Raw genomic sequence first — 25,412 nt, forward strand, 5'->3', positions numbered from 1 at the left:
AGTCCAGATAGGCTAGTCATGCTGCAGTGGAGGATACCCCAACAATTCCGGTGGCTTAAAATGTTGATTCATTTCCTGCTTGTTGCAGTATGTCTATCACAGGTCGCGGGTGGAGCAGCCTGTTTTTGGAGCATGGGAGAGCCTGGCTTCCTACCTGGAAGTGACACCCATACTTCTGCTCATGTTTCCCTGGTCAGAGCAGCCACAGGTGGGAACTGGAGCTGAGCAGGGCAAGAATGCATATCCTCCCATGGGAAAGGTGCTGAAAATCAGGCACCATGACTGCCTATTGTGCCTGCAGGGCCATGCAGAGGGGCATACTTTAGCTTAGTCACTTTGGCTGCATAATGAAGAGATTTCTGGGACGAGAGCAGGTAAAAGGAAATGAGTTTGGAGGCCATGCCAACATAGAATAGAGATGTCACTGCTTCTGCACATACTGGGACACTCAGACAAGGCCTTCCGGGGGTGAGTCCTCAGTTTGGCAAGCCCACAAACTTGACTTTGTGCTCACAGAGATGATCAGAGAGCTGCCACACAGTAACCAAACTGATAAGAAATTGATGTATAAATCTGAATGCTTGTTCATTAATCTGTGGGTATGGATGAGGAGACATACCTATCCCGGTGTTTAAAAAAGGAATCTGATTGGGGTGCCTGGGTGGCTCAGTCAGTTAAGTGTCCAATTTTGGCTCAGGTCATGATCTCACTGTTCGTGAGTTCGAACCCATGTCAGGCTGCACTCACAGCATGGAACCTGGAGCCTGCTTGGGATTCTCTGTTTCCCTCTCTCTCTGCCCCTCCCCCCTTTCAAAAATAAGTATATATATATATATATATGTATATATATATACATATATATATGTATGTATATATATGTATATATATATATAAAGGAGTCTGAGTTTCGGAGTTAGGCAGGTCTGCGTTGAAATCCTAGTTCCATGATTTCTTAACTACCTGATATGGAAAAGTTCCTTAGCCTGTGAGCCTTAGTCTCCTCCATCTTCAAATCAGTCCCCTGCTTCAGATATATTTGTAGGAAAGAATAGTTGAGTTAATTCTGTCACATGCTTAGCACAGAGTCTGGGCCAAGGTAGCTGTTCAGTAAAGGGAAGAGATCATCATTATTGAAATCTTTATTAGAGATTAGCAGATACCGATGAGCCTGGATACAAAGGCAATAAAGAGGTATTTCCTATAAACCATGGTAAAACGATTTTCTACAACAGAGATCACATCTGTAGTGGCCAAATTTGATTTCTGTCCTCCTTGTCCCATCCCTCTGATGTTAAAGAGCTTTTTCTTCAGCCAAGGTATAGTATGGTCTTTGTATAGATGTATAGATGTACATCTTTGTATAGATGTCGGTTTTCCTGACACCTTCCAGTCTTTCCTTCCTATGTTTGTATCAGGCTACTTTGATTGCCCTTGGGTTTTTCCACATTAACTCAGCCACAAACATCTGTCAGTCCTGAGGGTTACATCCACAGATGGTGGATGCCATCTTCTATTTTGACCCTTCTTAAGGATCAGTCTGGAAATATCAAGGGTGTCTTAAGGCCACCCCATGTGGTAACCTCATGTAGGAATCACACCCTCTCCAAACACAGAAATGTGATGAAAATGAGGGTGTCAATGCTTGCAAGTGACGGAAATGGGAAGAAAATGGTCAGATCTTCAATTATTTACCATGAATGTATTTTTAGTGAAACTTTAAAAAGGAGATTGGTTCCTTGGTTGCTTTCACATCAAGTCTACTAAGTATAATTCTAAGTCTACTAAGTATAATTCTGACTGTAGCACAGTAGCACATCTGGTTTGCCTAGAAGTGCAGTGTTGGAATAAAGAGGACAGCCTTATGGGGCTCATCTAATATGCAATGAGGCCCACTGAATTCTTCAAGAAGGATAATAGGTCCTGCCAAGTGATATGCTGGTAAATGCTTAACAACCAGCTCTTAGCAGAATTGGGGGAACCCTGGTCTGTAGCAGTTGCCAGTTTCTGTGGTGTAAATATTCCCACCATGCCTATTTCAAGCCTCCAACATGACATCAGCCAGCCTGCAAAATCCCTGCAAATTTAACAATTGGATGCCATGAGCCAGGATGCGCTGGCTTGAACATGCTGATCATGCCTGAGGAGTGAGATAATCCCAGGAATCATTGTTAGCACTCTTGCTTCCCACCTGTGTAACTTTGGCTAGGTTATTCAACGTCTTTGAGCCTGGCTCACAGGAGGCATCTGTGAGGCTTATTTCCTTCCTCTAGTGGTTGCCGGCATAGGAAAGTAGCTTTGTACCCATGCTTCCTTGCTGTGCCTCCTGGGTGGAGGTGAGGACAGGAGACAGGCAGGAATGTTTAGACAACCTTGCACACAGCTGCTCCATCTTTTTCCTGGGAGCATTTCCAAGAAGAAACGAAGCTTTTTAAAAATGTAGGAAGATAGAGGGAGGTTGGATGGGTGGAAAGTGAAGTATTGCCCATCTAAAAGGAACTCGGTGTGGAGAAAATACACAGGGGGAATTGAGGAGCAGATGGTTGACTTTCCCCAAACATTAACTTCAGGGAAGAGGGGAAGGTTGAAAGAGGTTAATATTGACCTTGATGTGCAGGTAGACAAATAGCCAGTTGAGCATGTTTCTTGGTTTGGGGAACCTCTAGGGGTACAATACCATGCAAATTAGGTGAGTATGTAATGTCAGAACATGGCTGCAGCCACATTGAAGTCTCTTAACTTCAAACTCAGTTTCCTCACCTGTAAAATGGGAGTAACAGCCCAGCAAAGAAAGGATACCATAACTAGGGGAATAGCTAATGGCCCAGCGTGAAGGACAGAGGGGCTCCAAATGCCAAATGTCACACAGAGGCAGGAGAAGAGATTAGTCGTCTGCGTAGAGGAATTGGTTGGTGACTTCCAAGAGAGCTCTCCATTGAGATTGGAGGTCAGGAGTCAAGGGAGCAAGGAGAGTACCCTCAAGAAGTTTGGAGAAGAGACAAAGAGAGGTGGGATCTCATTGGCAGAAAATGCAGGGTCCTGAGAGCTAGTGTTTGTAAGATAAGAGGAACTTGACTGTGGTTATATGCTGATGGGAAGGAGCCAGGAGAGAGGGAGCTGGGAGCGGCAGGGCCGACTCTTCCTACCCCTGCTCTATCCTGTGCTTAGCGCCCTTTCCATCCCTCTTCTGAGTGTTTCTCCACCATGTGATTTAGTGGTGGAACGGAGCACTGTGGCAGAAAGGTTGGAGACGGCAGGTGCTGAAGACCTGGGTGTGCATGTCCTACCTAGCAAAACCAAATCCTGCTGTTGCCCCCTCCGTTCTTGCTCAGAAAGTCTTGTGGCCATCTCTAGATACCCCTGGAGGTTCTCAAAGTACTCCTCAAACCCACATGCTATGTTCTCCCTGTGAGATACTGTAGTGTTCTGGTTTCTCCTTCCAGTTTCCTTTCTGCTGATGTATTGGGGCTCCCACTTGCTGGCCCCTTGGTGCAGCCCTGCCCTGATCATGGCCCTGCTTCAGTTTGTCATATCTCAGCTTCTCTACCTCACCCTGGTGGCTGGGCCCTCCCACTGCCCTGATCCCTTCCACTGCATTGCATCTTTCCTCCTGATTCAGCCACTTCATCTGCTGCTTGCCCTCTGATTTTAGAATCCCATCCTTCCCCAAACACCATATCACTATGCTTTTCACACGATGGGATATCCATACTCACAGCTTTTGTTTTGTTCCCCAACTGGCAACCGTTCAACTGACAGTGACCCTTGGATATTGCATTGATGCCACCAAATTGGGCCTTCCCTGATGACTAGGGCTAGTCAACTGCAGATTGGTTGCAACTGGTAAGGGGTGTCCCACTGCAGATTGCAGCCTTTCATTCTCTGTTCTGTTGGTCATAAGGTGTGGCCATTCCATTTCTGGAAATCTTAAACCCTGGGTCCAGTGATCAGAACCTGAAGGCCCCTCTCCCAAGCTTTTCTCAGAGGGAGTGGCTTCCTAGGAGGCGCCAGCTTAGTGACTTCCTAGCTGATAGAGCTGGACTCCAGGCAGCTCAGTGGGCCAACCGCAAGCCCCGCCTCCTGGTCTGCACCACTAAAAGTGAGCTAGCTGTGAAGGTCACTGCCCAGAACTTGTCACAGCCAAACGTGAGGTGTTTAACAATTTCCAGTCTGATCTTTGGAATGTAGAAACGGATCGGGCCATAGTGGAAGCAAATCATAAAGCTCCCCAGCCTGTCTGAGAATTTCACAGGGGGCCACAAGGCCCCTTCCAAGGCTGATTCCTGTGGGCTTGGGTCCTGGCCAAGATAATGCATTGACTTTTGGATTGACCTCAGGTGAGACAGAAATCTTCTAGTGAGCCACAGCAGTGAGGGAAAATCTTGCACCTCTTCCCTCTGCAATGGAATACACTGTAGGCCTTTGAAGATTAATCACTTGACAGAGGGAAAGCCATCTCACCAGAACCACCTCTTTACTTGTGGTTTGAATGTTACTCTCCTGAGGAAGGTAGACTAGAATGCAAATTTGGTTTTTAGCTCCAAAATCAAGGACGTCTCTCAGATACCCACGGCTACTAACTTCTTGTCCACTCAGCAAAAGATTCAAATCCTTTGTACCCAGAGAACCTAGACTTTCTATCCTGTCACCTCACCCAGCCCCCTTCTGAGGCCATGTCTGGAGGGCCCGTTAGTACAGTGGTTACTTTCAGGGCCACTGGAGTCAGACTCTGAGTTTGAATCCTGACTCTACTTCTTGATAGATGTATGTATTTTGAAAAATGTCTTGGGGCACCTGGGTGGCTCAGTTGGTTGAGCACCAACTTCAGCTCAGGTCATGATCTCATGGTTTGTGAGTTTGAGCTCTGAGTCAGGGTCTGTGTTGGCAGCTCAGAGCCTGGAGCCTGCTTAGGATCCTGTGCCTCCTTCTCTCTCTGCCTCTCCTCCACTCACACTCTGTCTCTCTCTTCCTCTCTCTCTCTCTCAAAAATAAAATAAACATTAAAAAAACCTTAAGTTTCTTCATCTAAAAAATGTAATTAGAGCACTGTATTAGTTTTCTAGGGCTGCTGTAATAAAATACCACAGGCTGGGTGGCTAAAACAACAGACCTTTATTTCTTCCCTGTTCTAGAGGCTGGAAGTCTAAGACCAAAGTGGAGACAGTCTTGGTTTCTCTGGAGGCCTCCTTTCTTGGCTTGCAGATGGCCACCTTCTCCCTGTGTCCTCACATGGCCTTTCCTATGTGTGAGCACATCCCCTGGTGTTTCTGTGTGCCCAAATCCCCTTTTCTTATAAGAACACAAGTCGGATTGGATTAGGGCCACCTCTCATGATATCATTTAACTTAACCACCTCTTTAAAGGCCCTGTCTCCAAATGCAGTCACGTTCTGAGGTGCTGGGGATTAGGGGTTTGACATGTGAATTTTTTTGTGGGAAGGATGACACAGTTCAGCCTATAAGAAGTACCTACATCACAAGGTTCTTCCAAATAAGATAATGTACATGCTCAGTGAATCATGCTGTGTTCTCTGGGACAGTCAGGTACACTGTTAAGGAACACATCTGTCTGGCACTCTCTCCCTCCCCCACCCCGGTTGAGCCCCCAGAATGAACTGGCTTCCCTGAAGCACCTTCTGCTGACAGTCCTTCAAGGAAGAGATGCCGTTAGAGTCCTGTGGGTTTGTGAGGCCACAGGCTTTGTCCAGTGAAATGATGCAAAGGTGGCAAGTCATGAGACATTTAATCCCTTGACCAAGCGTAACAAATGTGCCAATGTCACAGATGGGGTCCAGACAAGTTTCTTGGAGGTGAGTTGATAACAAGTGTATCTAATGGCTTCTACCATTGGTTCCTGAGCCCTCAGAGGACAAGTGTTTCTCTGTGTTGAGCATCTAGTGAGAAACTCAAGTCCCAAATGGCTTCCTAAAGTGGGCCTGTTTTTTCTGGGCTTCACTCAGGATGTACTCAGCCTACTAACTCTGGACCCAAAAAATGTGTCTGGAGCTTTGCACAGAACAGGGAGTTCTTTGGTGAATGTGGTGAATTATAAGGTAGCCACACCCAGACATTCCTTCTTTCAAAGGATCATCTTTGTCAATGCTGCTGGCAGAGAGAGCGGGGCAGGCTTGTCATGGAATGATGACCCCATTCATGTTTCTTCCTGTCCCTGCTTGCCATGCTCAGGCTCTGAAGAGAAGAGAGGTCCCAGACAAATGCACTCTTTTTGGTCTTGGGCAGGACCTCTGCCCTGGGAACCCTGCACATGAGCCAAATGTCAGAAGTTCCCACCTTCCCTTTTCCCTTTAACTCAGAGCATTTGCACAATGCCAAGGATGTGGCCTGGCATTCAAGGCCCTGAAGGACAAACAACTTGGTGTTAGAACAGACACCTGCTATTAGAGAAGGTTGATGGCCTTTATGACCTCAGTAAAGGCACTACCTGGTGGAGGGTCGAGCTGACAAAGGGATAGGATGCAGAAAAAATGGAGGGTTGGGACCAATATGAAAAGGCAGGCAGAGAGCTGTGCTGTGGGCCTAACATTACTGTCAGTAGTTGGGTAATCTTGGGCAAGGCACCCACATGCCTGTACTTCTGCATCCTGTCGAATGAGTGGGTTGAAGTGGATAGTCCATGAATCTCCCTGTGGATATTCTGTTTGGTGATATACAATATACCAAATTGGGACAGATAAGGCAGAGAGTTAAGACTGGGGTTGGGCATCAGCTGACAAGCAGCCCCAGAGCCAAGTGCTCAGATGTGTCTCCCATGTGATTGTGTCCCAAGTCCTCCTTATAATTAGCATTAATGTCTTATGATGTTTGGGGAGCATTCATGTTGTATTCTAGAGAGCAACTCCAGTAGCATTGACCAAGATCCAAGGCAGGGTCTGGGTCAGCTCAGAGGGAAGCAGTTTCTGTAACAATTCATGATGGGTGGAGCAGGAACAGAACCCAGACCTCAAAGCCACAGGGACAGATCAGGAAATGGCAGAGGTAACCCAGAAGATAGAATAATGGGGAACAATTGTATTTGGCTTTGCTATGTGAGATTGATGGACATTTGAATTCCTGTTTATTCATATTTGGCATGGACGGGCTAATGTCACAACACACAGAATATCGAGATCAGCATGGTGAAGGCTGAGGGGCTGTCCTACTTCTGAACCCCACGTCTGTTCAAAAGCACACCCAGAGTAAGACTGAATGAGACCACGCTCCGGCAAAAGATAAGCTGCTTTTTCTTATTTCTCCAGCTTGGCACTCATGTTTTTCTTTTGAACTGGGGGAGTAATACATTCTGATTTATTAGAAGGAACAAAAAAAAAAAAAAAATCAAGGCTTCTTCCCATTCAGTTTCTGTAGAACTCCCATCTGATTATTAAAGGTCAGCTGTACCACCAAGATTATTAACAGCAAGAAATGAGTTTACCAGGAGAGGGTTTGATGTCACAAAGATGTTTAAAAGGAACTTTCTGATGATGCTCCAGTATTGATAATAAGCCTGGCACAGACTGCTGAGATGATTGCGTATTCCCTGCCCTCCAGAAACCTACAGCCTAAATCATGTGACTCCCAAAGCACCCATTCTCCTCCCTGCCTAGTGCACCAGACAACATAAACACAGGAGGCTCTAAAATGTTAGCATGACCACTGTGATGTGGCTGTGGAGCACACATGGTCTTAGCAGATGCCGGTGGGAATGCCCTATGCATACAAAGGGCAGAGCAAGACACACAGAGTATCATGTTCAGAACTTTCCAGAAAGGTGAGAGGAAACTGTTAGGTGTTTTCAAGATTGGCTTTCAAAATTGCTATGGTTTCTCCCCTGTTTGCTTTCAATCTTGGTTGCTATTATTATGAAAGCAACACATACTCCTTGCAACAGTTGACAGTCTGGGGGTTTTTTCTAGGTTCATGCCAACATAATGGTTTTTGTTATCGCACTATATTGTTCTGCAAGCTGTGAACCTGAGCGTCTCTCAGGTTGGAAGGAAGCTCCATGAGGTGGGTGAGGAAGGTGGATGCAGGGAGGGTGTAAAATGACTTTGACTCTTCACTGGGGCTTGGAGGGGAGTGGGGCGGTGAGCAGGGCCCAGGGAAAGACAATTCAAAGACTACAGGGCTGGGGCAGTTTAATGAGTCACTTGATGAGACAGTATTCAAGACCTCAACCAAATTTAATTGCATTTAGTTCTGAAATCTGAGGAGAAAGGAAAAATGGAGGCTCCAGATGGTCGGAGTGGAGAACACATGTGAGAGACTAGGGGTGATGGGGAGTCTCGCCTGAGAGGAGATCACATGGTAATACCTGACTAATAGCTGGTTGCTTGTGCGTGGGTCAGAGACTCCAGTAACTATTTGTTGTGTTCAGTTTGATTCAGTTACACATACCAAATAGGTAGCATTATTAATAAAATTGCTCCATAATGATTGAAGTATCACTGAAATGCAGGGGAATGATGAACAGCGGTGCTGAGTGGAAAAGGCATTTCCAAAGCATGAGCAACACTCCTAAGTTAGGACAGATACCAGAGAAGCATGGGCCTCCAAGTCAAGGCTTCGGAGAACTTGGAGCCATGCTGGGGTGGGGAAAGCAGCAAGGACTGAGTGAGAATGAGAGAGAAAGGAGTGAATGAGAAAGGCAGCCACCCAGACAGAAGATCCCAGGGCTCTTGGTCAAGGTGGCCTTAGGCAGCGGATGGAGAAGCTAAATGCAAAGCTTCAGTTAAGATGCATTGGGTGAGCTGATGAAAAGGTGGGAGAGATGCCAGTGTCTTCCCAGAGGAGAATAGTTGTGCAACTTGGGGCAATGAGCAAGCTGTCAGTCTTCACCATCAGTGATCCCTTCTACAGCTCCTCTAAGAGCACAGGCTGCTGGTGACAGGGACACCAACCCTGGCCACATGTCAGTGTGCAACAAGGATCCCCCGCAAGCTCGTGATCCCTTCAGACAGAACACGTGCCACCCGACCCACAGCAGATGCAAGGAACTGCCACGGTGGCTCCAGTTCTTGGCTTCCCGGGCAAGGCACATCAGCCTCAGCCTTCACTCTTGAGTTGTGAGTCCCCAGAAATTCTGGACTGGGGCCTTAAAACTAAAAGTTGATCTCAAAAGTTGTCAGTTTAGGGAACATCTATAGCCTCTGTGGCCCGTTCCTGATTATGTGTTTCTTTCTCCCTCCTCCTTTAGACTTCGGTGTGTGTGGGCATCTCCTTGGCCAACAGCCCCACTGTGCCCCATGTGGGATGTCCAAGGTTTTGACTGTGTGGGTTTGTGTCTTTCTGGCAGGTGTCTCCTCTGTGACTTCCCTGATGTCCCTGGCTTGGGTGCTAGCCTCCTATCACAAGCTGCTGCGGGACTCCAGGGACGACAAGAAGAGTATGAGCTACAGAGGGGCCCTCATCCACCTCTTCTGGCGCCTCTTCACCATCTCATCCAGAGTTATCTCTTTTGCCCTCTTTGCTTCCATATTCCAGCTCTACTTCGGGATCTTCGTGGTGGTTCACTGGTGCGCCATGGCCTTCTGGATCATCCATGGCGGAACAGACTTCTGTATGTCCAAGTGGGAGGAGATCCTCTTCAACATGGTGGTAGGGATCGTGTACATTTTCTGCTGGTTTAACGTCAAGGAAGGGCGGACTCGATATCGAATGTTTGCATATTATACGATAGTGTTGACCGAGAATGCTGCCTTGACGTTCCTTTGGTATTTTTACAGAAACCCGGAGACCACTGACTCCTATGCGGTGCCAGCACTGTGTTGTGTCTTTATTAGCTTTGTGGCTGGGATCGCATTGATGCTCTTATATTATGGTGTGCTGCATCCCATGGGGCCGCGAGTTAAGATTTTGGCCAGCTCCTGTTGTGCCGAGCTGCTCTGGGGCATCCCTCTGCCCCCCGATGTTGAGCCCATGGCGCCTCAGACCCCTGGGTACCGGGGGACCCAGGTCACGCCTACCAGAGCCGTAACGGAACAACAGGAGGATCTCACGGCTGACACTTGCTTGCCCGTTTTCCAAGTGAGACCCATGGGGCCCTTGACCCCGTCGGGGCGTCCTTACCACCCAGAAGGGCCCCTCATTAAGATTGACATGCCAAGAAAGAGATACCCAGCTTGGGATGCTCATTTTGTAGACAGGAGGTTGAGAAGGACTATTAACATTCTGCAGTATGTCACCCCCACCGCAGTAGGCATTCGGTATCGAGACGGACCGCTCCTTTATGAGTTGCTACAGTATGAGTCTTCACTCTAAGAGCATCTTGACCCAAGTTGAGAAGGGAACTTAAGTTTGGGTTGTGGTAAACACCGCTTACAAGAAATATAACCCTCCCTTTCCCCAACACACAGAACCACCACCACCACCACCACCACCACCACCACCATCACCACCACCACCAATGCTACAAAAAACAAAAAAGAAAATAAGTCACAACCCCTTCAGATAAGCTTTCTTTCCAGTCGCTGTATGTATACAAAGATATTCTCTATGTTTTGTAAGTAAAAACAAAAAGAAAACTTTTCTTTTGTTTTTTACACATAAGAAACAGTATTGAAAAATCCCACACTATGGTTCATAGGGTGGAGAAGGAGGAGTTGTCTCCACTCCAAAAGAAAAACAAAGTTTTATACCTTACACCAAGTGTAGATCATTTACGGGATTGGTGCTGATTGAAAGAACAAAACAAAACAAAACAAAACAAACACAAACAAACAAACAAAAAAACCTTCAACTGCCTTATGCCCTTAGGTGCTGAGTTTCATTAAGTACTGTCACGTTTTCTCATGCAAAACTCTCTGGTGATTTTTGCACCAGGAGAGGGAAAATTAAACAATCAAATGAAACAAATCTAGAAACAAAACAAAAACCAACCAACAAAAAATCACAAAGCAATCATTCTTCCTATCTGATTATTTGTATTGAACAAAACAAATTTACCAAAAGCAAAGGCATAAAAACCCCTCCTTCTTTTTGGTTTCTCTCCCAGTCTCCTGTCCTTGCCCCTAATTAATCAGCGCCTTCTAGGAGCCAAAGTCTGGCTGTTTAAAACTCAAATGGCTGGAGAAGCTACTTGAAGGTTGACTATGTGCCATTTTAGCATTCACCCACTGAGAATCACATTTGTTTCCTGGTGTAAAGCAACACAGAACAAAACAAAAAGCCACCCCAATAATTCTGTAAGAACAGGAAATTCTAAAGCAAATTAAAGGAGATTTCCATTTCTGTAATCAAAGAACATCAGTAATAATAAAACTCAGCATAGTAGCAAAAAGAATGACATCAATTTAAAGGCACAATACTTAATCAGTGACCGGCAAAAAATGATTTGTTCTGTCATTTTAAGGCCGTGAAAGGTATACATTTATCACATGTGATATTGTGTAAGGCCTCTTCTGTTTCCATTTGGTGGGAAGCCTTAAATTGATCTGGAAAGAATTCTTCATTTTTCATTTGTGCTTTTTAAAAATATTAACAAAAGAGGAAAATTAGAATATAAAAAAAAAAGTCAAATTGTAATAACTGACCCATTTCAAAGACTGTTTGGTGCTTCTGTCTTTCACCATTGTGGTTGGCTGAAAGTCATTCAGCTCACTTGGTGCATCTGGGTTGAGTGGGAAATTTTGTGTGTGTAGTGAGTGTGTGTGTGTGTGTGTGTGTGTGCATGTGCGTGTGTGTGCCCATAGCACACATCTATGTGTGTGTATGCGTCTGCTGCAAAGTCTTGCCAGAAATGTAGAAAACTGATACAAGACAGACTCTGGGTATGGCTGAGGTGGAGTATAAGGGTGCTGGGGAGTGGGAGCAGGGACAAGGGAATGGTGCTTGAATATCAGCCCCTGTCTGGATGGCGAGACTCATACCAGCAGCAATACTCTGGGTCTTAGAAGCACGTCATTTGGGTGAAGATGTGATTCAATTATTTATTTTCATGTTGTACCAAGTTGAATTTCTGGAGGTGTTGCAAGTATGTTCAACCATTTTTAAATGTTATTTTTCAAAAAGTATTGCTCCTGTAAGGAATATTCTGTTCTAGGGCATCTTTTCAATCCCATTGTATCTCTACTTGGGCACAAAAAAAAAAAAAAAAAAAAAAAAAAAAAAAAAAAAGGAAAAGAAAAAAAATCACAAAAAGAAAAAAAATCTCCACAAAAAAGATATATATATATATATATATATATATATATATATATATATATATAAACAACTCTGTGTATGTGTGTGTATATACACATATATATATGTATATGTGTATATACACACACAATATTTTTCGGTAAATACTGTTTGTCTTTGTTGTGTGGAGCTGCAATTTTTTTTTTTTTTTAATTCCAGATATAACTGTTTAGGGTGCAAGACCTCACATTGAACTATTCTCAAAAGAAGTTCAAAACCTGAGGAATTTTTTTATGTTTGTGGGGTTTTTTTTTAATTATTATTCAAAGAGGCTTCTCCTTTCCACCCCCTTTATTATTTATCTAAAGCTGTTTTAAAAAAAAAGAAAAAAGAAAAAAAAAGAACAAGTTTTAAATTTTCTTTCAGTTGTAAACTGGATGCTCCTTTTTTTGTTCAGGTCCCTTTGATTTCCTTTATTATTACTAAACTTAGCAGCGCTGTCCTGTCCCTCTCCCTGACTCGGTTGTCTCCTCAGGTCCTTCCTGGCAGAAAGGAGGAAGGGAGGAGAGGTGCAGAGAGCCTGTGGCCCTCGTGCCCATCCGTCTAGGAAGCATGATGCACAGAGCACACCCAGGCCTTGGCAAAGACCAGCTATGCGGGACTGTCTCCGCCCATCCAAGGGACAGGCCCATGGGCCACTCAGTAGTTAATTGGGAATTCCAATCTGGTCAGCGGTGCTTTCCTTTTTATTCTGCTTCCCTGCCGAGGGTTTATCTGCTGCTTACTCTGCTGAGGCCGGAAGAGGTGAGGCCATTTGAGAGGGGCCATCCCATCCTGGCTTGCTATAGTCCTAACTCTTGTCTGCCTAGGCTCTGGGGCCGTGTGTGCCTAGAGCCCTATAGACATCCATCACTGGAGCAATCCTAGACATTGTCCCCCGTGCATCCCTTTGGGACCTCTGCCACTTTGGCTTGTTTGCCTGTCCTTTCTCTTTCTGTTTCGTTTTGATACAGTCACAGGCTTTAATTTGCCACCTGTATTCTACTACTCCACATTTAGCATGTGCGCACATGAGTGTGTTTGCGTGTGTGTGTGTGTGTGTGTGTGTGTATTTATGTTTACATGCAAATGAGAAAATTACCAACATTTGTGGACCTGGAGCGCCAAAAGTTGGGGTGACAACTTCCAACTCAGGGAGGGTCCTCTGGGGTCTTAGCCACTGGGAGCAAATGAGAAGACCACGGGGCATTTCAGAAATCCTTTCTTTCCATCTCTATTGGACTGGGCTCCACAAGACTCAGGCAGGAGAGCACACTTATCCCGTGAAATGTTACTCCCCACCTCTCCATCATGCCGGTTACTTTCCTAATGATGAAAATGAAAATATGCATTATGAGCAGTAGCAGGGAAATCTGTCTTGGCATAGGGACAGAAGAAGGAAGAAAAGTCTGGAAAGAAGTAGAAAACATGGGAGAGGGGCAGGGACACATGAAGAGAATGAACAGAGGAGAGTTTTCATTTGCCTTCTCAGTACCATCAGCCAATAGCAGGTCCTTAAGTTTTCCAATCCCCTGGACACCCTCTGGCCACTAGTCCCAACCAGCAGGTCCCCTTGGGTCTTCTCCCCGCCTCCAGTTGCTTCTGGGGCTGCTGGTGGCTGGCGGAATGCACACATTCCCCTGCTCAGAGCCACCCCTGGGAGGTCTGTCTCCTTACCCGGAAGACATTGGTTCTGAAAACCCAGACCCTTCAGGCTGCTCTGTGGCAGAATCACTCAGTGAGCAGTGGTGGCCTCATCCCACACTGGGAACCTGCTTTTAGTCTGCCATTTGCCTGAGCGCCTGGCAAACCTCTTAAGGGCTATGCTGCCCCAGCTGCCCCCCAGCAGAGTGCTTGATGAAGACTAATTAACTCTCTATATTTAGTTCTGGTGGGAGATGAGCACACTGTACAAGCAGCTGTAGAATAAAATAGGAAGGTAATCTCCTTTCTTTACTTACTGCCACTCCCCCCATCAAATCTGCCCACAACCCCCCATAGAACTTTGGCTCTTCATTCTCAGAAATATGTACTATCTCTAAAATCTGGCTATTTGTTAGCATCCTTTCTGCAAGTTCTGTTTCTCCCTTGCTCAGGGAGTGTGCCTTTTCTCTGGGCCTCGGAATGAAAAGAAACCTCGTTCTCCTCAGATAATATTGAGGTGATGTCCCTGAGCTCATTGCCACAAACCTGTGACATCCCAAGTAGGAATGTCATGTCTCTTTAGACCATGAGGAGGGGAGCTAAGAGGGTTTAATTTATCAGATGAGCCCCCACTGGCCTCACTCACCCCCCAAAGTTTCTCCTATCTCAAACACACCTCTCCACTCTCTCCAAAAGGTTCACCTTGTTCTGAACAAGTTGGGCAGGGGTGCTATGGGGAACAGGCACCATCTCTCTTAATGGCACATGCTGCCAACATGTCCCTTTCCAGTCGAGGAGGACACTTCCTTATGGCCCCAGGGGCTTCCCCACTCCTGCCAGATCCCCCTCACTCTACCTCCCCAGGCACAAATTCAGTCAATAAATACTCTATGGCCCTGGTGGCCTAACTTACCATCACCTTCATAGCCATGGCCCCTCTGAGTCTAAGAATGGCTTAAAAGAGTACAAATATACCTGTCTGGACCATGGTCATGAGGATGATTCTATTGGCCTTGTGGCATCTCATGCCATAGGCAACAGACCCTATGCCACCCAATTGGAGCCTTATTCCTAGAAAAATTTACAGGTTTTTAAAAAACACCAAATGAGATCATTTTCTCAAGTCTCCCTCTACTTTTACCCCCTCCCACACAGTCATAGTGGCAGAAGCAGAGGTTTCTGATGCTGATCTTGTTTGGAGGACCTCTTAATGGACATGGTCCCGCTCCTCTGTATACACAGAAACTTCTTTCCCTGTGTTTATGTGCCTGATAGAGCATACCTCCCCTTTCCTTGTCTACTCTGCTCCTGGGGATGGAGGGATCTATAATAAGCCCCAAGCCCTGATGCCCCTAGACTGTAGCAAAATTTTCTCCATTACCTGGGAACAGATGCAAGGAAAGGACAGTAGCATGCAGGCTTAGAGCCTTTGGTCTAGAGAAAAGGATGTCAGATCCCAAAGGAGAATGGGCCTGGGGTATATTCTACCTACAGTATCCACACCTTCTGGCTCCCAGCTTCTCCAGTGGGGTGAACAGGGCCACCTAACATTTGCTTAGTATACAAGATGGCATTTTCTTTTCCAAGGAAAGTGCCTCATTATTCAAAGTGAGCCATTTCAGCCCTCTTGTGTGTGATGACAGCACCTTCAGGTGGTGGCCTGGATGTGGGTGCATTCCTTGTGCACACTCATTTGATTGTCTTATCAAAAAGCTAAAATCTGTTATTTCTTTGCTAAACCAAAAAATGTTAAAATAACACTGCCAGATTTGGTGGGGGGGCATATAAATTTGGAGAATGCAAAGAGAGCTCATTGCAATTAATTTCACTTAGATTCCAAGTGATGTTCCTAGTGTATACTTAGAAAACTGCCAGGAAAGTCTTGAAGAGCTCACAGGAGTCCTGGGAAAGATCCTGCATGATGAAAGAGAAGGACACAGATGCGTAGACAGACTCATCCCAGTGGCTGGATCAGCCTTACAGGTAGCAGTTCTGTTCATTTCATTCTCAAACATTTATTGATTACTAGATTCTGTCGGGCAGCTCTCCTTATGAAGCACACACAAGTATCCTATGATACTTGTGAATTTAAGTCAACATCAGCTTCTCTTATTAAAGTCCAGGTGTCAATGAGGTGAATAAAATGGGAAGTTCTTCAAGGTTAAAGTCTGTAGCATTATCCCTTCATCTAAAACTGGCCACAGTTATAGGTAACATTCCGTTCTCATCTGCAGGTCAACCTCCTGGACATGGAAATTGCAGTGGTTGACCTATCACAGGCTATAAAACCATAAGTTTGTATGAGGGCTGCCCCCAGAGCATCTTAAATCAATGTGTGTCTGTCCCAATTGCAAAACTTGTAAAGAGGCAACTCTGCCCTCTCAGAGATTTTTTTCTGAAGCCCCTCACTGGGGAAAAAGATTCATTCCTGCAATGACAACACAAGCCTCTTTCTCATCCATCTTTAGCTATTTTAAACATTCTGTTTCTTGCTTAAAACACCGCATCTTGTGCTATTGGCCAAATATCAAAAGACAAGGGCACTGCCTTGATCTGCCTGCAGCTTTATTTCTTTGCCTGCCTGGTTCTGTCTGCCTTACTTGACTCTCTCGGGCACCATCTGCTTCTTCTCCACCTCCTGGAAAGAAGCTGTGCCTTCTCACTCCCTCTACCTTTCCTTGCAGTGACTGGCAGGACATGGCTGGTATGTACTGGAGCCAAAGGTTGGGAGTGCTATTAATGGCAGCTCCTGAGGGCAGCAGACGGACAACCGTAGGAGTTCCCCCTGCACATGGCCAACACCTTGTGTCAAGGGCTAAGAATAGACCAAATTGGAAATGAGCAGGCAGGACCTAAAGGGCATATGCCCTGGCCTGCCCCATCCCATGCAGAACAATATGCAAGCCCAGATAGGAGACGCCTGCCCCTGCCAATCCTTAACATGAATCACAAGACCCCACAACACAAACTGAAGTCAGTCAGCGCACCCATGCTCATCCAGGAAGGACTACTCCTAAAGTCCATCCTTAAGGAGGACAAGTCTACCAAGGAGGACAATAAAAATAATTTCCTTTGGGTATAGTGCCAATTGGTAACCCAGTGAACATCTCTCTAGAAGCAGCCTTTGGCCGTATGTCATGGTGAATATAGACAACTGGTCACCAATTCGATGAACTCCTTTGGTCTGTTTCTCTATCCCCAACATGGCTCTGGGATCCTCAGGCTAGAGTGGGTTTAGGAGATTTGTTTCAGCTGTAGGCCTCCTAGAAGCTTTTCTTTAGACCCAGAAAGATCAGGAAATATCACAGGCTGATTCAGGGTCCCCACTGTGATCATGGATAACTCACTTCACCTCTCGGTGCCTTGGTTTCTCCATCTGTAAAGTGGAGAGAGAGAAAGCCAACCTCTTCTTTCTCTCCTGCTCAGGGATGCTGTGAGGATTCAGTCATTATTGCCTGTAGCGAAGGCATCATATAAGGAATAGTGGTGACCTCGTTACTTAGGAAGTAGAACCTGGAAGCCCACAGGATGAGCAGTACTGCTGGATAGGGAGAAGTCTCACACACGTATAGTTCTTAGACACTTCACAGCACTGTGAACCCAGCACAATGGTACTCTGGTCAGGTGACCAGGGGTCACCTAGCTCAAGCCAGCCACTTGTAGTTCTAAACCAAATGTCCTGATGTTAATTTTTCCTAAAGTATCAGAGAATATATGGAGGGATCAATTTGAACACTGATATTCATTGAGCTTTGGGAAGACAAGAGAATAGGTGCATGGGGAGTATTTGGATGGTTTTTAAGGTGGGTGAAAGCTCTTTGGGAAATATCCCTCACTTTTGTTCTTTCTCACAATCTTTTTCAACCTTGAGGCTCACCTCATCAAATGGACTCACCTTGTCTTTGCCTCTCTGCAGAGTAAAGTAACAAACTTTGTTTTTTAAAAAACATCCATCAGCCAAAATGTGTGTCCCAATGGTGGGTTTTAATCATTCCCTGGTGTGCTTTGAGTGCAGCCTGCAGGCAAAGATTCAGAGACAAACAGGGGCTGGGGAATATCACTATTGATTTTTATCCAAATCAGGGTATTTTTTTCCTCAACATTTGAATTGGAAAATTTAGTTGAGTTTCTTTTTCTTTCCTTTTTTCTTTTTTTTCTCTTTACTATGGTTTGACTGTTATCAATTCAACTACCAAGATACCCTTTGAACAAGAAAATAGACCCATGCTAAGAACCTCCATGTTCTTAGGACTCAACTAGAGTGAGGGCAGGTGGGAGCAGTGGAGAATAACACTAGCACTTCAGGAGGACCAGCTGCAACACTGATTTTCTATTGGCTCTTGGAACCTTCTTGGAGAGGAGAATTCTAGAAGTTTCACCTGTTCTCAATCAGTCAACCTGGCTCTGGCCCTTGGAGTTCAGGCATATTTCAATATAAAAATTCTATATAAAAAAATGCACCTTCTGAGACTATCCCAAAGGAACAGATAGTTCACCCAAGCAGGTTCTAGTTGTTGCTGCAAATCCTCCTGCTCTTTGGCTGTGGATCCCCGACAAGAACTCCTTTCCCACCTGCTCTGACTCTGTTCTCCAAGACTAATATTATTGTTTTGATAGCACAAGGGACCAGACCATAGTTTGGAATTCAGTAATGACTTCTGTTTGATTTTGTATCTGACCATTCTGTGGACAGGCCAAATTCTGCTGGGATTATTTGTTTCCACAAGGTATTTCTGATGGTTACCTGAAGGAAGGAATAAATGAGACCTCCGATTGATTCCCTGTTCTCATCGGCATTCCTCTTTTGACTGGGATGGATGGCAAATGAACTGTATAGCATTTATGAATGAGGACTTTGAAGATGGACACGTGGAACCACAGAGAACAAAATGACTCAGTAGTTGGGTAGGAAGAGTGATAAAGAAGAGGAAGGCTTCCGGAAGTATGTGGAAAGAAAATATTTGCAACAGTCTAATTGTTACTTCCTACACACTCTGGGGGCAGAAATAGCAAAGCATATTCTATTCAAACAGAGGAAATCGATTTTACTGAGTGACATATTTAAGCATTATTGTTTTATGGAAGGGTCAGAGAAAGCATCTCAAGAAAAGAAAGGCACGTTCTCATGAACAGATCATGTCACTAGAAGTAAAATATCCAGGACTCTATCCTTCTGTGGACCTAGGTCAAGGCACTCTTGGGGCCAATTTCTCTTTCTGTAAAATGGGAAGAGTATTGCTTACTTACCTCACAGGGGTGTTGTGAGGATAAGGTAATTAATGTCTTGGTAAAGCACTTTGAGGATAAAAGTATTATGGTTATCAAGTTTGCTTCCTATTTAAAATCCTTTTAAACTTCAATTGAGCTCCTTCAATTGAAGGGGAAGGTGATCTAGCTCCTCTCCTCTTTTTTGATTAATAGATATTTTTAAATGATTACAAGAGGACAGAATAACAGAGTTATCTCTATGTGGGTCAAGAAAGATGTTCTCTGTCTTTCCACCCAGAAAGGCTACTCTTCTTTCCTTCCCAAATATTTGGGCAAGAAGGAAGGGCTTTAAACCTTTTGGCTTCCATCAGAGAATGCTATTCTGAGAAGCAAACTAATATTGGTTGATTTCCTCCCTTTGGGGGAAAATGAAGGCAAATCTCAGTGAGCGCATCCTGTGACCAGCAGATACGGCTCTATTATTTCAATCATTTCTCCTGCTCAGCCTCAGTATTCCCATAGCCTTCATCTTCTCTCTCCAGACCCAGAGAACAGTTTGCTTATGCTGTGCTGGAACAATAGCTGGATATGTTTTGGTTGGTTTGTGTCCTTGGAGAGTCTGGTATACTGTTGTTTGCTGGGAAGTCTTGGCTTCCAAAGACAAGGGTCTTTACTAGAAAACAAATCAAAACATGTGACTTGTCTTTAAAAAACTTTTTTTTTCCCATGGTGGTGGGGGGAGGAGTTTTCAGTTGCTTAGCTATCAAAAGTCTTCTAAAATTTCTCATCTGTTTATCCATGTGCAAAGTTCTTCCCTTCCCAAACACACTCAAGGAATCAAGTCTGGATTCTTAAATATTCTAAAACATAGCACATCTCAAATGACTTGTTGAGTGCTGTGCCCAAAGTTATCTAGTTTCTACGAAAAGTCAAACACCTATTGAACTAAACAGGTTGGAACTCCAGCCCCAAGGTGAAGCTTCCTGGAAGTGCGCCAGAGCTTAGTTTTGGGAATGTTCTGTCAGTATTACTAGGGCTGTCTCCCCATCCCCCAGAAATCTCCGTGCCACAGAAAGAACATCCTCAGAGCTCAGTGGGGGCTTCCTCTGGGTTTTAGGACCAGAGTGAAACCATTTGTTATTTTGAAAATGATTATATGATGCCCGTCTTTAGGGAAAGAAAAGGATTACTTTCTTTTCCTTTCAAAAGGCAGAAGGGACAAGGAGAAAGGGAAGGTTATTTGGTTTGAAAAGATGTGGGACTCTATGGTCCACAGTGGTTCTCTCCACCTTGGACACAGGACTTGGGAGGCCCTATGTGAGTTTGCATAGGAACCCAAGGTAGTACGGAGCCCTTTTCCTTCCAACCCAGGACCCAAGGAAGGGATGTCTTCAGCTTTGGTACTGCCTGGCCCCACATCACGCTGTGCTTCTCAGCCGCTTCTCTGCCCTTCTCCAGACTGTGTCCAAGACAGCTCCCACCTCTGGTGTTCATTCCAAAAGGCCTTCCTTCCCTAAGGCAGGTTCTCATATGCGTACTGCTTCAGGTTGGCTGTTTGTCCAAACTCAACCCCTTTAGCCTTTTCCCTCTCCTTGACCCCACTGCTGCTGCATGCTTCCACCAAATATGTCATTCTCCCCTCATCTGAGCCATGGCCCCAGCTTCTCAACTGGCCCAGCCTGCTTGAGGTCAAGGACAGGCTACATTTCTTTCTTCATTTACATACATATATATGCCTTTAAAAGGTGTGGCTCTTTAAAAGGGTTCTGAGGGAGACTTATGAAAGAATGGCAGGAAAGGGTGACTGTTCCTTCAGCATTTGGGGACACCCACTGATAACTTATGAGACTAATATTGGCCTCCAAGTGAACATACACTTTTCACAGCCCCTGGGCTATCTAGGGCATTTAGCACATCAACGTAGCAAAAAGCCCTGTGCAATGTGATGGGTCACACTGTGGTAGGGTCCCCTCCAGTTTCAACATGGAGGCTAACCTATGGTACCTCCTTATTTTTGAGGGCTTTATTTTTATTTGCTTGAAATTATAGTGATTATGAAATGCCAGAGACAGAGAGAGAGAGAGTACACTGGAAATCACATAAATTATGAAGTGATCTGAGATTCTGAGATTACTGCAAATTGTGCATAACTAAAAGGAGCCCAGTTGAAGTACATGATCACATAACTGCATTCTAAGCTTACTGATCACTGCTAGATACATAAACATGCCAATATTGGGCACATATATGTCTATATAGGTATACTATACACACACACATACATATGTGTGTGTATAGATATATATGTATCTTTTCCTTAAAAGGACTTAAAAAGTTGATGAAGCAGAGTATCTTGATGTTCAGGGCTCTTGCCGGACTTGAAATAGACCTAGCCTAGATGGGTTTTTCTTTCTCCAGGGTGTGGGGCCATGAAGACCCCCCTGGGCTGAGATGCACCTTCTTCTCCTCCACCCAGTACAGGAGGCCAACAGGGGTTGTGCTGGGCTTTTGAGACTCTCCAGTTGCTCCCAGAATTCTCAGCAGGTCCATAGAGCAACCTATAGATTCCAGGCAGTAGCTTTCTTGATAGCTCCCCACATTTTGGAGTTCAGATCACACCAAATAACTCTGACCCATTGGCACAGCCCTCCCCAGAGCAGGTGAAGAGAGGGAAGCATACCAAAAGAAGCAAGGTGGAAGTTACTGCCTGGACCCTGGTCAGCATTAGATGTCCTTAGGCTGCCAGATTTCTGGCCCATGAAACCCAAACCTGATGGGTCTGGCCCTACAGTAGCCATGTCTTCAGATGATGGGAAGATAGCCTAGTGAAGCAGCCTCCTCCCTGCTGGAGACTTGGGGAGTGTGACATCCCCTTGTGGTGACTTTAATAGAGGGGAGACATTTTGGAGCAATCACTTTGTAGGCCTGGATGGCCACAACACGCCTGGAGTCTGTCAGAGGGAAGACATAGGTACACTCGTTGTGAAAAAGCCACTCAAATTCCCTCCTGCCCTTGTGACAGAATCCACATGACCCAAGGTGCCAGGATATTTGCTTATGCTGGGTGAAGGGAAAAGAGCATTTGAGGTTACCTAGAGGGGAAAGGTACTAATGCAATACAGTACTTTGAGTTACAGGCCTTCTTTCCTGACTCGCATCCCATGCTGAGGTCCCTCCTTTGACTGGAAGGGCGAGAGAAGCCACCTGCAGTGATGTGAGACATATTCTAAGAATGTTTGGAATCTGGACAGGTTCAGGTAAGACAGCCGCTGCTATCCAGAAGGCCTTGTGTTAAGTAGGAGAAAACCACAGGGTCTGGACAAAACCCCTAGAAATCTTTTCAAGCCCACCCATAGGAACAGCTTTTGGGGTCCCTTCCCATAACATGTCACAGATGCACATCTGGTGGTACGGCACACAGCCAGCTGGGCAAAATGCCATTCCAGGAGCATATGTGACATCCTTCCCTATCGATGTCCTCTTATCCCCAAGTCATTCTTCAGTGTATAACAGTTCCATTATCTTTATTCCTACACGGACTTTTTTGTGACAAGACATGTTTCCAAGAAACCTACTTTTCTATTGGTGTTACTGAAAATGGGCTCCAACAAGGAGAGAAATTTTGAGGTAGGAAATAGGAAGATGAGACAGAATTCCGGAGGGGCTAATGGTGCAACCCTGCCTTCCTATGTGACTCTTTTCCTTTACTTAAAAAAATTACAGATTTGTTACAGAGGAAAATATACAAGCAGGGAAGGAAGGAAGGAAGGAAGGAAGGAAGGAAGGAAGGAAGTGAAGTGGAGAGGGCAAAAAGAGAAAGGGAAAAGAGAGAAAGAAAGAGAAACAGAATGCCCTCAAGTCTCTGTCATGTCTTGATGTCTGTGGGTTTGCCGTTCAAAGCAAATACAGTTTTCTCCCTGCAGCTGGGCAGACTTTGCAGCATTTTCTAAGTCTGTGTCTGCCTGAGAACAGACCACAGAATCGTGGCTCTGGCCTCACTGACTTCACCCTGCAGTAATGTTTTGGGTCTGCTCCTGTGCTCACCTGGTCACTGGCTCTCTCAACCCGCCTGCCTGGTTAGGTGACACAGCCTTCAGTGGTCAGAAGGCTGCAATTGAATCTCTCTTCTCAAAATGATGATTATTTTTCAGGATGTTTTCACATTTGTTTAGTCTTTCTTGGATATTTTTCTACTAGTCATTCCTCCGATTTTAACCCAATAAAGATGGTGATACTGCTAACTGACTATGGAGCAGAACTATTCAAATTCTCAGGTAATTCAACAGCTTGAGTGCATACAATTTGCCATTTTTCCTAAAAGGCTAACAAAATATTCTTTCATTGCTTCTATTTACTCTGAGCATTAGCCATGTCTGAAAAACTGGTTTGTATGAAACACCATTAATTCTGACATTCCAGTTATTTCCCCCCACTGAGCAAATGATCTGGGATGCATCCATAACAAGAAAGTTCTGGAACTTGTCAATTCCAGGCTGATGCTGTGTACCCTAGTCCCTCTCTGTCCATTTCAACGAGATGGGGAGTTTTCTCTCACCCACATGAGACTCACCCTTGTATCTGGCTGCAAATTTTTCCTTTTCCCTTTTCTTCTGTTCTGAGCAGCAGCTGTGTGAGTGGAATATAGCTTCCAAAGCCTAGACTATGTCTTCCTTGACTCTTTGGTGGTGTTAAAAATAATTTAGAGTGAACTGTAGGTTAAGGATTAGGTCTACCAGCTGAGCTTCCCAAACACATAGGTTTATGGCCACCTGCTGTTGACCAAAGTTTCAACCTAAGGGAATAAAAATGAGCCTATTTCTAGTCCCTTCTTTCCAGAGAAAGGACTATTTGAAAGTGGCTTAGCCAAAGAAAGTGGGTGGAGACCTAGGAGGGACTCTTGCCCTTCATCACACTTGACCTACACAGTATGGCTTATGCAAAGAGATCTGTGTTACAGATCAGTGAGAGCCCATCAGCATTTGACTGCTGACATGTGCTACGTAATTAATGTACCCCTTGGATAGGGAAAAAAAAGCTCTTATTCTAAAAAATGTGATTTAATTTCATTTAACTGAAACCTAATACATGCAAAACACAGTCCTTACCCATGGGTGATGCAATAAGGGAGGAAAAATATTGAATGAAAATTTGGAAGGTACAGATGCTAAGAACGACATCTCCATTGTCCTAACAGAACAGTATGAAGACTCCCCGTCAGAAACTACTAAATCTGAGCTCTGGCCCAACACTGTGTAACCTTGGATCAATTATGTAGGCTCTCTAGTCATCAATTTGTTTCCAAAATGTTTCTTTCAGCTCTAACACACTCTGACCACTATGACTCGGCTAGAAACTCAAAGAACTCTAGTGTAGTGGAAGGCAGAATATGATAAAAACATAGAGGCACAAAGTAAATGCTGTAGGGGTCCAGTGGAGGGAGTGCTTGACTTTGAAAATAGGGAAGACCTTCGGAAGAGGCAGCTCTGAGCTAAGCCTGTCAATATTTCCCTTCTCTAGGGCCACAAACCAATGCTTCTGGTTGCCTGGTCAGCAACAGGTTGTGCCTTCCACAGGGTATAATGACAGATTTGGATTTCCCTTCTTTCTGCCATCTCTGCTGGCCAGCAGCAGCAGGAGGAGCTAAAGAGGAAGGCTGTGAGGGCCCACCTTCCCTGTCCTAGCAGCTCAGAATTGCACTTTCTCATCTAGACTCCACCTACTGTGTTTGCTGGGACTGTGGCCAGGACACCAGTCACCTTAGGTCAATGGAGAGGCAGGGGCTTGGAGGCCAGTGATACATGTCCTGTCTAGGAGGAAGTTCTGGGAACCCTTGTTAGAAATAAATGGACCAAGAGCATTCTCCTAAAATCATGGGCAGAGACCCCAAACACCCAGGTCTGTTATGGCAAACATGATTGGAAACAGCAAAAAAGGAGACGTGGGGGAAGGGGCCAAGGCAGGTGGTGTAACCTGGTGATTTTCCTCTGTCCCAGGAAGGTTCTAGAAGAGATCCTTTGCAAATGGGGGACTCCTCTGGCAGAAGTCTTTTGTTTGCCCCTGTTGTCCACACCCCAAAAGTAGGTTTGGAAAAATTAGTTAGATTGCTAGAAGGTGGTAGGAATGATTTATTTTTCTTTGTGCTGAAATGGGAGTATTATTTTCAGTATAGATAAGCATCACAATTCAAAATAAGTAAATAAATAACTTAAGCTAAACCCCCTAGCTCGAGAAACCAGAAAGAAAAGCTATAATTCAATTTAAATAAGGATGCCACAGAGATGTATCAGAACCACCACCACCACCCCTGCCCCCAACCAGCCTTCTGTGTTCAGTGGGAGCATTCACCAGAGTTTGGGAAGAGGGGTCCCTGCAGTAAGCCATTTCGATCCTGATCTCAGGCCTCCCCAT

At 45.1% G+C, this 25,412-nt stretch overlaps 1 protein-coding gene across 1 annotated transcript in view; it reads left to right on the top strand.

Moving 5' to 3' along the window:
• XKR6 (XK related 6) overlaps nt 1-12,062 on the top strand; it is a 320,599-nt gene extending 308,537 nt beyond the window's left edge. The window contains exon 3 of the mRNA XM_060653718.3: nt 9,289-12,062. Coding sequence (XP_060509701.1) covers nt 9,289-10,253 — 965 coding nt within the window. The 3' untranslated portion in view covers nt 10,254-12,062. The remainder of the gene's footprint in view (nt 1-9,288) is intronic.
• Nucleotides 12,063-25,412: the final 13,350 nt, after the last annotated feature.

Source organism: Panthera onca, chromosome B1 (assembly GCF_046562875.1).
Source record: "Panthera onca isolate mPanOnc1 chromosome B1, mPanOnc1 haplotype 2, whole genome shotgun sequence".
NCBI classification, from domain to species: domain Eukaryota; kingdom Metazoa; phylum Chordata; class Mammalia; order Carnivora; family Felidae; genus Panthera; species Panthera onca.